The sequence below is a fragment of the Centruroides sculpturatus genome, unplaced genomic scaffold, assembly GCF_000671375.1.
Source record: "Centruroides sculpturatus isolate CEXI.00-Female unplaced genomic scaffold, Cexi_2.0 scaffold962, whole genome shotgun sequence".
NCBI lineage: Eukaryota > Metazoa > Arthropoda > Arachnida > Scorpiones > Buthidae > Centruroides > Centruroides sculpturatus.
Window position 1 is genome coordinate 200,965 of NW_019385202.1, and position 16,712 is coordinate 217,676.

At 30.6% G+C, this 16,712-nt stretch overlaps 1 protein-coding gene across 1 annotated transcript in view; it reads left to right on the top strand.

Moving 5' to 3' along the window:
* Positions 1 to 16,712, top strand: part of LOC111636082 (sister chromatid cohesion protein PDS5 homolog B-like) — a 133,018-nt gene that overhangs the window by 51,888 nt on the left and 64,418 nt on the right. The window contains exons 8-12 of the mRNA XM_023381252.1: positions 636 to 776; positions 3,791 to 3,906; positions 9,562 to 9,656; positions 11,846 to 11,991; positions 16,483 to 16,634. Of these exons, the coding sequence (XP_023237020.1) occupies positions 636 to 776; positions 3,791 to 3,906; positions 9,562 to 9,656; positions 11,846 to 11,991; positions 16,483 to 16,634 (650 nt within the window). The remainder of the gene's footprint in view (positions 1 to 635; positions 777 to 3,790; positions 3,907 to 9,561; positions 9,657 to 11,845; positions 11,992 to 16,482; positions 16,635 to 16,712) is intronic.

Below are 16,712 nucleotides of genomic sequence, written 5' to 3' on the forward strand. Positions count from 1 at the left end.
GGAAATCCAACTCCAGCTGTGTTCAAGGTCATCCAGATGTGTAAACAATGACTCATCAGTGTTAAATTTCACAGAAGGGCGAGACAAAGGAAGTTAAACTTTGAAGCTTTTCCTCAAAATTAACGCATTTCTTTCGTTTTTTTTCAGTTTTAAGTATTTTTTATGTTTAATTACATTTATATCAAAAATTGCTAGGAACTAAAGCGATTAAGGTAGATCTAGCTGTCCTTTACATCCATAAACGTTATATGTCAGTGGAACAAATGGAGTGAGCTTTGAGCGTTCCATGATTTTTGGAGACTGTCTATACGCAGTCTTCCTAAACAAGCCTATGTGTATGTTTGTCCAAGAAGTTTTTGGATGAAATACAAACCGCACAAGTTCGAAATCGCATAAAAATAATCCGCATAAAAAGAGACCTTACAGTACAAGAATCTTCTTATATAAACAAAGGTCTAGACATCAACTGGGATGTTCATAGGAGAGTGTCATGATAGTCGCACCAACAAAAACTTATTATGCATATGAATAATTTTTAATGTTTTTTTCTTTATTATTGTATTAAAAGTTATTTTATTAATAAAAATAAACACATTTTGATTAATTTTAAAATTTTTATTTTATAAATTTTACAGTTCTTTAACAATGCTCTTATTCTTGGGAAAACATCTAGAAGTGATGTTGGTCACCATTTATATGATCTAATATATGAATTAAATTCCATCTGTCCAAGTATGTTAGTAGCAGTTTTACCACAACTTGAATTTAAACTAAAGGTAAGATTTTAATTAAAATATATGTTTTGAAATTGTATATATTATTTAAACCTGTAATATGCCTAATAATGTTTTATACCACTGTAGTAGCCAATGATTTCTAATCAGTACTTTAATTTTAATAGCTCTGAATTTGTATAAAAATTATTTGTGTAGTAGGAAGTTTTATTTTTTTCCAGTGTATAACAGTTGATGTACTTTAAAGAAACCATTTCATCTGAATATAGTTTGGTAATTTTCTCCAATAATCAAAAGGATTTTATTGACTGAAAATTCTGAGACTTTCAAATTTTTTTATATTAAGAGAATTAAATGGGTGTACTAAAATAATTCAAAAACAGTTACATCCAGTTTTTTACTTCTTCTTTTTTTTAAGAAATTTAGATTGCTAAACTGAATGAGACCAATTCAAAAGTTTAACTCTTAAAAATTTAAACTTAAATGTTTAAAACATTATATTCGAAGATATTCCAAGAACATTTTCAAGTATGCAAATTTTGGCTAATTGTGGAACTCACCATCAGCCTGAAGCAGACATGTAAAGTTAAGTCATGTATTGTTACAAAACAGACTCAAAATCCAAGTAACAAATTAATAAAATTGCAAATAATAAGTAACAAATATCAAACTAATGTGCAATTATCAACAAATATTTTCATACATCAGTTGGCATTTTGCTAAACAGGAAGTGACATCACATTTTTTAAATCACTTATAACTCAAAATGAATGCTTCAAATAAAAAAGTAGCCCTAGAGTTTTTGACTCAAAATTGACCTCTCTATAACCTCTCAAGTTTTTTACACACCTTTCTGTACACCCTGTATATTAAAAGCAAAGTTTGTGTGAGGTATCACTGCCTCACATAAACGACAAAAATTTAAAAATTAATTAGATTTACAATTTTAAAATTTCAAAACAACTTTTAAATGGTTTTTAAAAACATTCTTTTAATTTTCAATTGATTTGATTTTAATTTTAATTATTATTTTTAATGATTTTTATTTATTTAATTTTGCCTGGAATTTTTTAATCCTTAATTCCATTTTTTTAAATTAATTGCAACTGTTTCTATAATTATATTGTTATAGTTCTATAGTCATGCAATATAACTATAGAAATTGTTTTAGTGTTGTCTAATTTAGTGTTTTAGTGTCGTCTTGCACTAAAGATAATCAAATTTAAATTCATTTTAATTTTTTAGTAATTTCATTAATTTTTGTTTTATAAATTTGCCTGCTTTTTAAAAATTTTAATTATAAGTGAGTTAACATTGATTGAACTATCATGCTAGTGAGTTTCAAATTGAGGCCAGTGGTCAGCAAAAATATTGAAGTGTCAGCAAAGCAGTTTAAAATGTAAACAAAATTATATTTTAATTGAAACAATATTATATGAAATTGTTTTTAATATTTAGTATGTTTACTCTTAATGATAAAACGACTTTTTTATTATATTATGAAAGTTTTTATGATGATTCACAGATGTGCTGTAATACATTAAATTTTCAAATGAGATTTGTATGTTTCTGAGTGAAAATATTTGTTTGAGCTAAATTTAATGCCATTTTGAGTTTTAAAAATTGATTTTTTAAGAAGAGTCAGTCTACGTATTCGTTACTCGAGTGAATGAATTCAAAAATCACTCACGGTGATGATATTTATTTGGCTTGTTGCATCATTTGCCAAACTGCATATAGTATTAAATATGACTGAGTTAAATCATTTAGAAGACACCCATTGAAAAGTGTACATCTTCTTATTTACTATTTTTCATTTTTTTAACCAACCATTTTTCATTCTTCAGCTTGATATTTATTACCAGTAATTAATGAATGTACCATGCTCTTAATGTAAATCATTAATTTTTCTAAACTAAAATAAACTTTAGAAGGTACTGTATTCAAAAGAATCTGAATCAGGAGAAATTTTGGTATTGTCTCATCACTAATTATTATTATTATTATAGAGTAATTATAGTATTATCTAATAATTTTAATAAAATTTTGATTTATAATGAGTTTTATTTAAACAATTGCAATAATAAAAAATAAATAAAAACTGTTTATATTAATTACAAGTTTAAAAGCTTATTATTTTGTTATTACTGAATTTCCTGTCAGTTTATGAAATTTTTCACAGACTGGTAGGAAATTTCTGCAAACTGGTGTTGCCCAAGGTTAAAGAACACTGGTGTTCTTCAACCTTGGGCAACACCAGTTTACAGAAATACTACACAAAATAGAAATAACATGAGGATGATAAATGGGTGTTACTAAAAACTTTCCAAACACAAATTAACTTTAATGAACAATTATTTATTGTGACATCATCACAATGCTGGGTTGCAATTTTTAATTATATTTTTAATTTATTTAATTTAAATTATATGCTCTCCACTTCAAATTAGTACTGTAGTGTCCTGCCCCTGTACATCATACTTTTCCATTAGCAATGGAGTCATGCCAGTCATCTATCTAACTCTTCAGGAGAAAATTTTTGAATTGAAATAACAATTTTTGGTTTGCATTGGAAGTTCATGTATAGTTAGTTGGAGCTTCCTGCCTTTAATTTTTTTCATATTTGGTCTTGAATTTCATTTATCTAACATTGTTCTGAAAATTAAGGAAAGACAGATGGATGACAGTGGAAATTTATAGGTTTACAATTTTTTTCAAATTGCAGTCCAATTACAACTCAACTTTTGGTTAAGTCAATTTAACCTTCTTCAAGATAGAACAGAATTATGAAAGTCAATTTGTATACAAATTAAACTTGAACATAGTTCTTTTAATTTGGAAAGTTTTTAATAATACCAAATTATCATCCTAACATTATTTCTAATTTTTCAAATTATGTTTAAGAAAATAATCTTTGACTTCTTTTTGTTTTATTTAGTGAAAAAGTTTGGATTAATGGAATTGTACTGTATTGTTATGATGTTATATAAACTACAGAAATTAATTTAGTGAAAACAAATTGTAATGTATTTAAAATTATTTATTATGTTTTCTAGAGTAATGAAGAAAAAGAAAGACTTGAAGTTAGTAGATTATTGGCTAGAATGTTTTCTGATAAAAACTCTGATCTTGCTGCACAAAATAAACCATTATGGAATTGTTTTCTTGGAAGGTATGCATTTTCTAAAAATACTTTACTAAAATATCCATTTTGAAAGAAAAAAAATAGTGTTTACATTAATTTGCAGTTTTAAAAATTACAAGTCTACATAATTTTTTCCACATTTTTTTTCTACATAAATTTTATATTAACTCTAAAGACTGACCTCCATAATTATTGATCAATTTCTGTAAGACTTGATTTTTGTTTGTAGATTTTTCATTGCTTGTTTATGATCATTTTGAAGCAAGAATTGTGTCAAACTTAGTGATAGAACAGAGAAGTATAATTTTAGTCTATTAAACTTGGCTTAAATACTTCTGAAATATGTAAAGAAATGTGTGAGATTTATGATGAGTTCTTTGAGAATAATGTGATATTCAAACAATATTTTTATCAGAATAATGAGAGTTTTTTTATTGTAAACTTTTTTTATTAGTTTGTCAGCATTTTGCCATATTGTTGTTTTGTTTGCTATAATGATTAACTTAAAAAGTGGTTGAGTATTTAACTAAGAAATCTTATAATTATATAAATGAGACACATGGGATTATTTAGCAGTTAAACTTGATAAATACTAAATTATTTAGAGAAATTGAATATTTTTATAGCTTCATATAAAAATTGAATATTGTTATTTTATAATATGATTTAAATATTTTGGAAATTAAAATGAAAATATATTAATATAATTAAGTTTTGTAATTAGTTTTGTGATTTAATTTATAAAACATTTTATAAAATATATTTAAATAAATTATAAAACATTTCTAAAACTGTGAAGCTGTGCATCATCTATGCACAGATTATCAGCTGTTAAACATTGAGTCTCTTCCAGATATCTGGAATGTTTAGGGATATTATGCAAGTATATACTGTTTCAAGTAGTGAAGCCTTATGTAGCATATGGATGATGATTCTATAACACTCTAGGTTCTTCAGTTGTTGCTCTAGATCTCTTGCGAGTGGCTCTGAGTGTAATTAGAATTCTTCCACAATTGTTCACCCTCAATTTGAATGTTCTTTAATTAGTAGCCTTCTCTAAATGTTTTTCTTCTACCCTTCTGTCACTTGGAGCTGCCATATTTAAAATTCATATCTTTAAAAAAAATTAAAAAATGAAACTAATGAAATGAAACTAAATGAAATTAAATTGTCAGTGGATGAACTATAAAATGTTTTTTGTTGTCCCTTCGAACATCATCAGGAAATTACAATTTTATGGCAGAGATGCCCTTTATTTGGAGGCTTCCTCAACATGCAGAACATTAAAAAATTCCCTCAGGCAGCAGCATATACATTTATAAAAATTATACATTCAATAAAAAAGGTTTCAGCCAGGACATAAATATAAGCTTTAAAAAATTTTTTTTTACAAATGAAATTTTCAGTGGATGAACTGTAAGTGACCTCTTTCGTTGTCCGTTTGAATCCTAAACACTAAATCATAGGAATACACAATTGCCACCACCTCAACAAGTTAGTTCTTTGGGGATTACTACTAATAATAATAATAATAATAATAACTCTCCCGTGGTCACCACCTGGTCGTGGTGGGAGAGCTCAGTATTTTTACTGAACCATAGGGCAATGCAGGCTGGAGCACAAGCTCCTGGTAGGGACACCCATGCCAGTAAGGTCTATGGGGAGAAATGAAGCTAAGAGTGACCACACACCCACATTCTGTGGAGAAATTTATGATGGTTGTAACCAGATCTAAGCATGATACTGGCTCGGACGTCGCCCGGGTTAACAAGGTCCGCGTTCGTGGGTTAGGCAGAGGCTCACGTTCGAAAAATAGGCTCCAGTCTCCCTTGGTTACCGGTGGCGAAAGCAGCACTGGCCCAAGCATGGCTATTGCAATGCCCTCAACAGAAATGAGGAATCAACCTAGCTTTGGTGTTTCTGTGGCAATGCATCAACAGACCACAAAAACTGGAAAACCACGCCAACGGATGAAATGGACAACAGAAATGAACAAATTTATCATCCGCACTTACTACACCATCACAAGACTCGAAACAAACATGACAGCATACAGACAACAACTACACCACATATTCACACAACAATATCCTCACCTCACTGTCACCGAACAAAGGGTTGTTGATCAAAAACGAACAATTATACACAACAACCTTATCCCACAAACAACACTTGAACTTATCAAACAACAGGTTGCTGATCAAATACATCAACAGACAGAAACATTTAACATTAATGAAGATTACGTAACCTGTCAGGATAATACAGCAACAAGCACTGATTACAGCACACACACAAGTACCACTAATGATAATGTAGGCACTTCCCCATCCATCACTGATAACATACACGTAGAATTAGTTAATACACTCTCACTTATATTTCAGGAAACACCCACTAAATATACAGGCACAGATCCCACACAAAGACCACAAATACCGAAAATCAACACGTCAAAGGTAGTAGGAAAAACACTAAATTATGTAAACACTCACTTACTATCAAATTACATTCATTTAATTTCTACACTCTCAGACATTCATACATTAGTTTATGCTGGAGCAGTCACAGTAATAACACACCATGGACTGAAAATACAATCACAGACAGACAGACAGACAGACACAAAACACAATTCTATTACAAGCCTACCTGGTAGAGAAGAATAGAAACACAAATAAATGACATTAGACAGCAATTAGGCAGGTTGACACAATACACTAAAAACAACATAACATCCAAATTAAAGAAACAACTCAAAAACATTTTCAAGAAAATCAAAACACACACAAAACATGAACATCACAACACATACATTACAGAATATATTGATACACTAAAACAGAAACTCGCAACCAAAGCACGTAGACTCAAATGATACAAAACATGTACACTACGAAAACATCAAAATAAGTTATTTACAAACAACGAAAAAATTTTCTACAGACAAATCAGTAACAAAACAAACACTGATACACAGCACAGTGGCACACCAACAGAAGAACACACAACTTATTGGTCTTCTCTTTAGTTCAATGCTGTTACACACAATGCTGATGCAGGCTGGATCAAGGAGAAAAACAGAAACTTGCATAACATACCAAGTATGCCCTGTGCTGAAATAAACATACACGACATTCGCTACGCTGTTAACAGAACACACAACTGGATGACACCTGGTTTAGACAACATTCACAATTTCTGGTACAAAAAATTTACATCGCTGCATCAGGAACTAGCCAAACATCTAACACACATTATCATCAATCCACAAGACATGCCAAATTTTCGGGGTATCACCTATATTAAACCTAAAAGCAACAACACCACACACACCACACAATACAGACCAATTACATGTCTTCCAACACTCTACAAATTATTGACAGCATGTATCACAAACAAAATATATAAACATGTTGAGGAGCACGACATTCTTACAGAACAACAAAAAGGTTGCTGTAGAAATCACAGGGGATGCAAAGAACAGTTACTCATAGATTCAGTCATTCTACAGCAAGCACACGAACAACACAGAAAATACACATGGCATATATAGACTACAGAAAAGCATTCGACAGTGTTCTACACAGCTGGCTGCTACATATTCTACACATGTACAAAATACATCTATTACTCATTGCATTCTTCCAAAACACTATGCAGCACTGGAGAACACCACTATATCTCAGGGTTAGTAACACTTCCATACAAACAAATGAAATATTCATTAGGCGAGGAATTTTTCAAGGAGATTCCTTGAGTCCTCTCTGGTTCTGCCTAGCCCTGAATCCATTATCCAACATGTTAAACAACACGCATTATGGCTACAATATCAGACATAAAAAAACAACATAGTTTCCACTGTTGTATTTCATGTACATGGATGACATAAAACTTTATTCATCCACACAAAAACAACTTCAGCAGCTGCTACAAATCACACATTCATACACCAAGGACATACAAATGGAGTTTGGCCTAGACAAATGCAAAACACTTCACATAGAAAAAGGAATCCTGAAGAAAGAAGATTTTGCACTTGGAAATGGAGACGTTATTGAATCCATGGAAGAGGGCAAGTTCTACAAGTATTTAGGATTCCAACAGACCAAACTAACAGAACATACACAAATAAAGCAAAGATTAATTAAAGAATACCAAAATAGGTTAAATGCCGCTATACTTAGAACACAGTTAAATGCAAAACACACAGTTAAAGCAATAAACACATATGTCATCCCAGTACTCACATACTCTTTTGGAGTTATACATTGGACTCACACAGATCTCGAGCAACTCCAAAGGAAAACTAGAACAACACTTACTAAGCATAAACAACATCATCCTAAATCCGCCACAGAAAGATTAACCCTTCCACGTAAAGATGGCGGACGTGGCCTGATTGACATAGTTAACCTTCACTACAAACAAATACAGTCACTGCGAGAGTTTTTCTACAAGAAACAAGAAACATCACAGTTACATAAAGCAGTAACTCTAGCAGACTCAAATAACACACCATTAAACTTACACTCACAACATACAGACATGACACAACATATAAAAAGCATAGACACCATCAAGCAATCGTGGGCTCGAAAGGCTCTCCATGGCAGGCATCCTTATGACCTGGCCCAGGATTTTGTTGACAAAACTGCATCAAACAGCTGGTTAGATCGAGGATGCCTCTTTGGGGAGACGGAAGGATTCATGATTGCCATACAGGATCAGGTCATAAATACTAAAAACTACAAAAAATACATAGTCAAAGATACAACACTCACAAATGACACATCAGAAAATGTCACATTATGCCTGAAACTATAGAACTCATCACTTCTGGGTGCAAGCTCTTGGCACAGATAGATTATCTACACACACATAATCAAGTAGCAAATATAATACACCAAGAGCTTGCAAAGAAGCAGAAATTATTAGACATCCATAAACCATACTACAAATACATTTCAATAGACAGTATTAGAAAACAACATGCACAAAATGTATTACAACAGAGCCATAATCACAGATAAAACAATTTATCATAATAGACCAGATGTCACACTCATTGACAAACACAATAAAATCACATACATTATAGACATAGCCATTCCAAACACTCACAATATACAAAACACATGCAATGAAAAAATTAGCAGGTACATAGAACTCACCCAGGAAATAAAGCATCTGTGGAGGATGGATAGGGTGCTTATTGTACCTGTCGTTCTCTCCTGTACAGGTGTGATATCACACATACTACACAATAGCCTGGGAACATTACAATTGAATAGAAATACATACATCACACTACAGAAGGCACACTATATTGAATACATGACACATTGTTAGAAAATTCCTGAATACAGACACTGTGACACACTTAATATTAGTTTTGGTTGCCATGCCTTGACTCAGGTCTGGCATAATACACAGCCATTGGTATCAAACGAGTATAACCCACTAAATACTGTATAATAATAATAATAATAAATTAATTCACAAGATATTTCTATTAAACATTAAATGTTTTTGGATTTATTAAATCTGTTATTAGTATTATATTATTTGAATTTAGTAGGTAAATCAGATAAATACAAAATTGCTTAGTATTTAAAAATATGATCTGAAAGAAATATTCTTTAATTTTATAAATTATTTCTTTGATAATTTTTTTAGATATAATGATATCAGTGTGCAAGTTAGAATGCGTTGTGTTCAGTATTCTATGCATTTTCTATTGAATCATCCTGAATTAAGCCAAGATATTACAGGTAAATTGTTTTGTGATTAGATTTTTAAATAATTAAGAGAAAATTGAATATTATAGTTTGTCTTTTGAATTTGAATTTAAAATGATTTAACAAAAAATTCTCATTGTAAAATGAAATTATGAATAACTAAAAAATTAGGCTTCAATTTGAAAAAATTGTAGACCTATAGATTTCCACAGTTGTCTGTCTGTTTGGTTTTTCTTAACATGTTAACTGCTTGTTGTAATATGATACTTTCCGTCAGGGGGGCCAAAAAATGAAAATTTGATATCTAATAATTGATTATAACGTAAATAAAAGGGTCGATGTACAACAGTCAGGAGAGCGACGATAAGAAAAATATATATAAACAAAGACCGTGGAGTCGTATGACCTTGAACCTGACACTGCTTTCTCCCAGGCAATAAATTTTACAACCCCACTGTAATTAGACGTTTTTCCCTACTTAAAAGTATTTACATCTGTGTGTTAAAGTATTTCACACTTTGTTTCGACTGCAAATGATGTTTTTTTTCTGTAAATATATATTAAAACGCACTTATATACTTTAATTTTTTTAAATAATATTATTTACTTTATATGCGATAAAAGAGGATAATTAAACTAATTTTCGATATTTTAAATTATTTACTATTAAAATAAACCACTATCAGATATAAAATAAAGTTTTATTTTTAAAAAAAACTACGACCGCCGACATTGTACCGCGTCACGACACCACACGACGTGCCGGCGGTCGTAGCTAGAACCGGTTTGCCATACGACCGCCAGCGTTTGAAGCCAACTGAATAGATGTCCACGAGAGGCCAGCATTAAGCATGCAGAAAACGTCATACGACGCCAGGAAAATTTAACCTTGAGTAAAACTACATTGTTTACGTCTACCGGCGGTCGTATGGCGCTGTACGGGAATTTCCATTACGATGGCGTGCGCGTCGTATGGCGTTAAACGAGTTAATTTCAAGAATGGAGTTAGATAGATGAAAGATGAGACCAGATATAAAAACCTTAGGGACAGGAGAATCCAATTATATATATATATATATGAACTTTTCCAATGCAAAAAGGAAGTTCCCTTGAAAAGTATTAGCTTAGATGATCAGCATGATTCTATTGTTAAAGTTAAAATATGTTGTACAGGGGCAAACCACTACTAATTTGAGGTTGAGAGCATATATTTTAAATTAAATAAATTGAAAATTGCAGCCTGGCATTGTGACGATGTCACAATAAATAACTACTAATTTAGATTTAGCTTAATTTTTCAAGTTGAAGTGTGAGTATTCTATTTTAAATTATATATCTTCATATTATATTTAGCTTAAGTTTTATTTTTACCTATCACTTTACTCTTTATCATATTTTCAGATCCAACTTTATTTAATGAAATAAATGTTATAAAATGGATTATTATCAGATTCGTTGCCTTATTTCTTATAATTTATAGTTTATAATAACAAGAAAGTATTCATATGCATCAGTTTGTTTTTACCAGATAAAATAAAATGTAGTTTAATTTTACTGCAAAGTTATAAATTCTAATAAAGTATTAATTCTCATAGTTATTTTAAAAAATCAAGACCTGTTACATGGATCTTATCATTTTCAATAACTGCCAAATTCAGAATAAGTTAATGAGATTTTTTCTTAAATGTTTGTTTTATTGTCTAAATAAAAATGCTGAAACTATATTTCTACATAATTTTAAGATTGTTTATTAACTTTTCATAGATTATGTACAGTTTAAATATTTTTAATTATATGAAGAAGTAAATAAATACAACATAAACTGAAGAAATACTTCTTTTTTTAAAATTAGTGAAAAATTTTTAAAATTAATAAAATTTTGATTCAAAGGCAATGTAAGGCTAAGTCAGTGGCATAAAGGTTTACTAATTCAGAATTTCAGTTTTCGAATTAAATAAATTTATGAACTGATAATGCCCATATATAATTAAATGTTGAATGAATTTTTAAAATAAAAAAGTGGACAAAAATTATAAAAAAATTTTTGTTAATGTAAAACAATTTTTGAATTTAGAAATTGTTTCTATCATGACTTTTCATGTGTGAATAGGTTTGAAACAAATTTTATTTATTAATTGCTCTTATGTAGATATATAATATAAAAGTATAGATGATAAATTTTGTTAATGTGTATAATTAATTTAATTGACTTTCTGACCTAGAACAATTACGACATAGGCAGCATGATCCAGAAGAAACAGTAAGATATGAAGTTGTTATGGCAATTATAAGTGCTGCGAAAAAAGATTTCAGTAGCATTTCTGAAGAATTGTTAAATTTTGTAAAAGAACGAACTTTAGATAAAAAGGTAAATTCGTGTTTTCATATAATTGTAAAATGATTATAGAACATGAAAAATAATTGAACTTAATGTTTGATGTGTAACATTGTGTAACATTTATTTAAATACTAAATCATATTTCAATTTTGTTTGTAAAGTACTATATTATTTTTACGCCTTTTACAACGATTAGCGACACGACTTTGTGCCAGAAATAGCCATTACCTAATGGATACTTTACGCGGAGTCGCGTTAATGTGCCAGGCCTGGACTTTAAGCATGCACCAAATTAAATAATGACAAACAAAAATGTTCTTACTCGTGCCTCTAACTGGTGTGTAGAAATACAAAAATAAATAACTTTGTAAAAACAAACGTTTTCCAAACACCTTCTGTGTCCTTCTTCAGGTAAAACGACTGGATTCCTTATTCTAAAACATCATCGCGCAATTTTTTAAAAGGAAAAATTCGAACGACGATGCGATTGCACGATATCCATTGCACATGCGTTGTATCTGTCATGTCCCTGGCTATATAGAATGGAAAGGACCCATCTGACCCAAGTAAATTGCCAGGCATATACCGAATACTGGTGAGAGATGAGAGATGAGAGATTTGGTAGGGATTTGATCTACATAGGATCAACGAAACGCGCAATAGGGACCAGGATTAAGGAACACAAAGCAGATATACAATACAACAGAGCCACCACATCACTCGCGATTTATGCGTCAGAACCAGGCATCAATGTAGACTTTGCAGGGACATCGTTAATAGTCAAAACAAAACACATGGAACACCTCAAATGGCTAGAAGCAATAGAAATATATAAGGCGCACACTACATCTACATGCATTAACTCCCGAGAAGAAATGGCTCTTTCGTTAGCTTGGCAAACCTTATTACATAATGATTACTAAAGATGTGGTTGGTGTAGGATGATGCACGAGGACATGTAAAGATCATAATAAAAATAGTGCATCAGACACGTAAAAGAAGAGTAAATGCGATGCTGAATGACAGGAACATGACAGATACAATGCATGCGCAGTGGATATCGCACAATCGAATTGTCGTTCAAATTTTTCCTTTTAAAAAATTGAGTGACGATGTTTTAGAATAAGGAATCCAGCCATTTTACATGAAGAAGAACACGGAAAGTGTTCGGAAAACGTTTGTTTTTACAAAGTTATTTATTTTTGTATTTCTACTCGCCGGTTAGAGGCACGAGTAAGTACATTTTTGTTTATTATACACCCCAGTGTGCACGAAGAAGTTATATAAATAATGACATAGTTAGTCAAAATCAAATTCAATATTTAACAATTCTAATAACGTCTATGTACAAAAATTTAGTAACAATTAACAACAAATTTATTCAAAGAAAAAATCAATAAGAATCAACCCGACAATACACAAATCAATCTATTTGCTAACTTAAATCTATTCCCCTTTGGAACTCCACAAAATTTCAGACTTAACTTATGTACAACAATTCTTATGAACTAAGGTCCTAATCGTTACCTCAGTATACTAGGAACTTTTTTCCTCAACACTCAAGACTTTCTCAAAACTTGGATCTACAAATTGAATAACTTCAAATTGCCTTGGAACCACTTATCGGTTGCTGCTCGAAGCTCACCTCAGTCATCATCACTTGAGGTTCAGATTTTATACTGTGAGGTGATGTCACAATTCTGAGTGAGATCACTCCCCTCATTTACATACTTATTGCTAACAGTCAACTTTTCCTTTCTGCCTGGCAACTTATTTCTTGACAATACTTGTTAACCTTTTACATTTTTACATTGTTCTTTTTTACAATTTTTCAGTATGTTTTATTCTTTAAGGTTTAACAAGTTTCTGAGTTGTGCTTGGGGGTGTCCCCCTCTTCTTGGTGCGGACTTACTTTTTTTTCACTCAGGAGCACAAGTGTGCGTGAGTTTTTTCTATGGCGCTTTTTCTTGTCGGTGAGTAGGTTCTCTTTCTTCTATTTTAAGTTTTTAAGGTGATTGGTGAGGAAACATTTGCCCTAACAAAACATAAGCCCCAAACAAAAATAGAATAAAAAACAAAATAAAAAAATAACTAAAAATAAAGCTCGGACTTGGTTCCTTACAAGCAGAAGTACTTCAAGGCATTTTAAGTGCAGAAATTTTCACAAAATATATATCATTTTTTCAAAGAGAAGAACCTCCTGTACAGCAAACTGTGAAATTACTTCTAAAGCTAGTTAGTAGAATTTTGAAAGTAGATATTTTGAAGCTTGTTTTTTTCATTCTAAGTCTGCTATGCCTGATAGTAATGTATTAAATCCAAAGAAATTATTTTACAAGACAAATCTTTTGACATTAGACAAAATTATTTGCAGTGCTGAGGTTGCCAATGAGTTGAGTAAATTATCTCAGAAAGATCAATTGCATTTTTGCAGTTGCTTACAGAAACACTATGTTGTGGCTTCCACATATATGATAGAAAATGCTCCAATTCAATGCAAACTGTTGAAATCATTGACATGTCTTCAGCTAAGTAATATTAGTGAAAAAAGCACTTATAAGGACATTGTAATTGTTGTAAGAGCTCTTCCATATTACATTGCTGAGGATACTTTGCAGGATGACTGGTGGCTACTTCAATTTGAGCGAGTTGACAGTGATTGGACAGACCCAACAGATGAGAGAATTGATTATTATTGGAGTCTGTATTTTAAATTGATTGACTCCCTTAGGAATGCAAGATATTCCAGTGTAATCAAATTGGTGAAATCAGCATTGACCTTCTCTCATGGCAATGCTGATGTAGAATGGAGATTTTCAATTTCTCGCTGGGCATTTCCTCCTGATAGAGCATCAATGTCAGAAAGAATGCTTAATTCACTTTTGATTGTTAAAGAGGGAATAAACATGTATGACCAAAGCTCACACTTTGTACTGTACCTATTACAAAGGATCTACTGAAATTAGCTGCCTCAGCACACAGAAATTATCAAGAACAATTGGAAAATGAAAAGAAGTTAAAAGAATAAGAGAAACAGAAAAAAAAGAACAGAAGAGGAAGCACAGAAACATTTTGAAGAACATCAAAAGAAAGCTGTTCATGACAAGGAAAAGATTATGGCACTGCAGCAGAGTTTAAAACAGGAAAAAGTATAAGAAAGTGAAATACATGAGACAGACCAAGTTTTGTTATAAGCAGCAAACAAAAAACTGGAGAAGGCCATTAACATCAAGAACATGAATGAAATATGGGCAGCACGTGTCATGCTTGTTACTGTTAAGTGTTCAAAAGCAAGAAAAGCAAAAAAAAAAAAAAAAGGAAGCTGAAAACATCCAGAAAAATCTTAATAAAAGAACATCATCTTTCATGACTGATTATTTACAGAAGAAGCCAAAGACTTATTAAGTATTCATTGTTTAATGGAAATATTACAGTATATACAGAAAGTTTTAAATTGTATTTAACCATAACAATAAAAAAACAGCTTTTACTGCTATTTTGCTGAGTTTTCCTTCCATGTTTTTGCTTTGTTTTGTCACTATTGCACTCACTTTTAACTCATTTTTTTCTGTACTTCAACTCACTTTTCTTACTTTTTCACAGGGAAAATGGCACTCTGAGGCCTGCATATTATTATTTATGAAAAATTAAAGCTAGTTGTTGAATTTTACTGAACTAATTGAAGTTTAATTTCAAATAAAAATTTATTTTTTTAATAAAAAGTAAAATACATCTGAATACGAGTCCAATTTTGCTTGCCATGTCCAATCACCAGGAACAACTATTTCCATTGCAGAGGCAACCTTTCTTTAGAGGCTATGCCTCTGCACAAATATGCAAAACAGTTTAAAATGTCCACAGGTGACAATCCCAACACAATTAAAAATATAATATTTTTTTGTAGAAAAAAGCTGGCAGAATTACAATTTAATAAAAAGTAAAATACATCTGGATACGATAAACTGTTTTGCATATTTGTGCCGAGGCATAGCCTCTAAAGAAAGGTTGTCTCTGCAATGGAAATAGTTGTTCCTGGTGATTGGACATGGCAAGCAAAATTGGACTTGTATCCAGATGTATTTTACTTTTTATTAAATTGTAATTCTGCCAGCCCCTTTCTACAAAAAAATTTATTTGATAGAGATAATAATAGCAAAAAAACTTAACTTAAAATGAAGTTTTAATTAATGAATGAATCTGCTTTTTGTGAGTACATTATAAATAATGTGTTTAACGTTATTACAGAGTCTAGTGAACACATTTATTTTTTTTATAATAAAATAGTAATAACAATAGATGTAAAATAAGAAAATTAACAAACTAAATAAACATGATTATGAAGCTTGCTTTATTAAATATTATTTTTAGACTTTTAAATAGAGTTTAAATTACTCTATATTTGTGAATATTATGAATTAATTCATTTATAATTATTTATGGATGTTTTTGATAAAAATAAATATTTTATGTTTAGAATTTTGCAATATAGTTGAAATGATTAACATTGATATCTTATTTCAGTTTAAAATTAGGAAAGAAGCACTTCTTGGATTAGCCATGCTGTATAAACAGAATATGAGTAATCCTGAATTACCAGAATCTACCTTAAATTGTATATCTTGGATAAAAAATAAAGTTCTCCATGGATATTATCAGTCTTCACTTGAAGATAGGTAATTATAAACTTAGAGTTTAGTGAAAGAATGATTTACTCAACTCTGAAACTGATATATATATATAAATTAATTGCA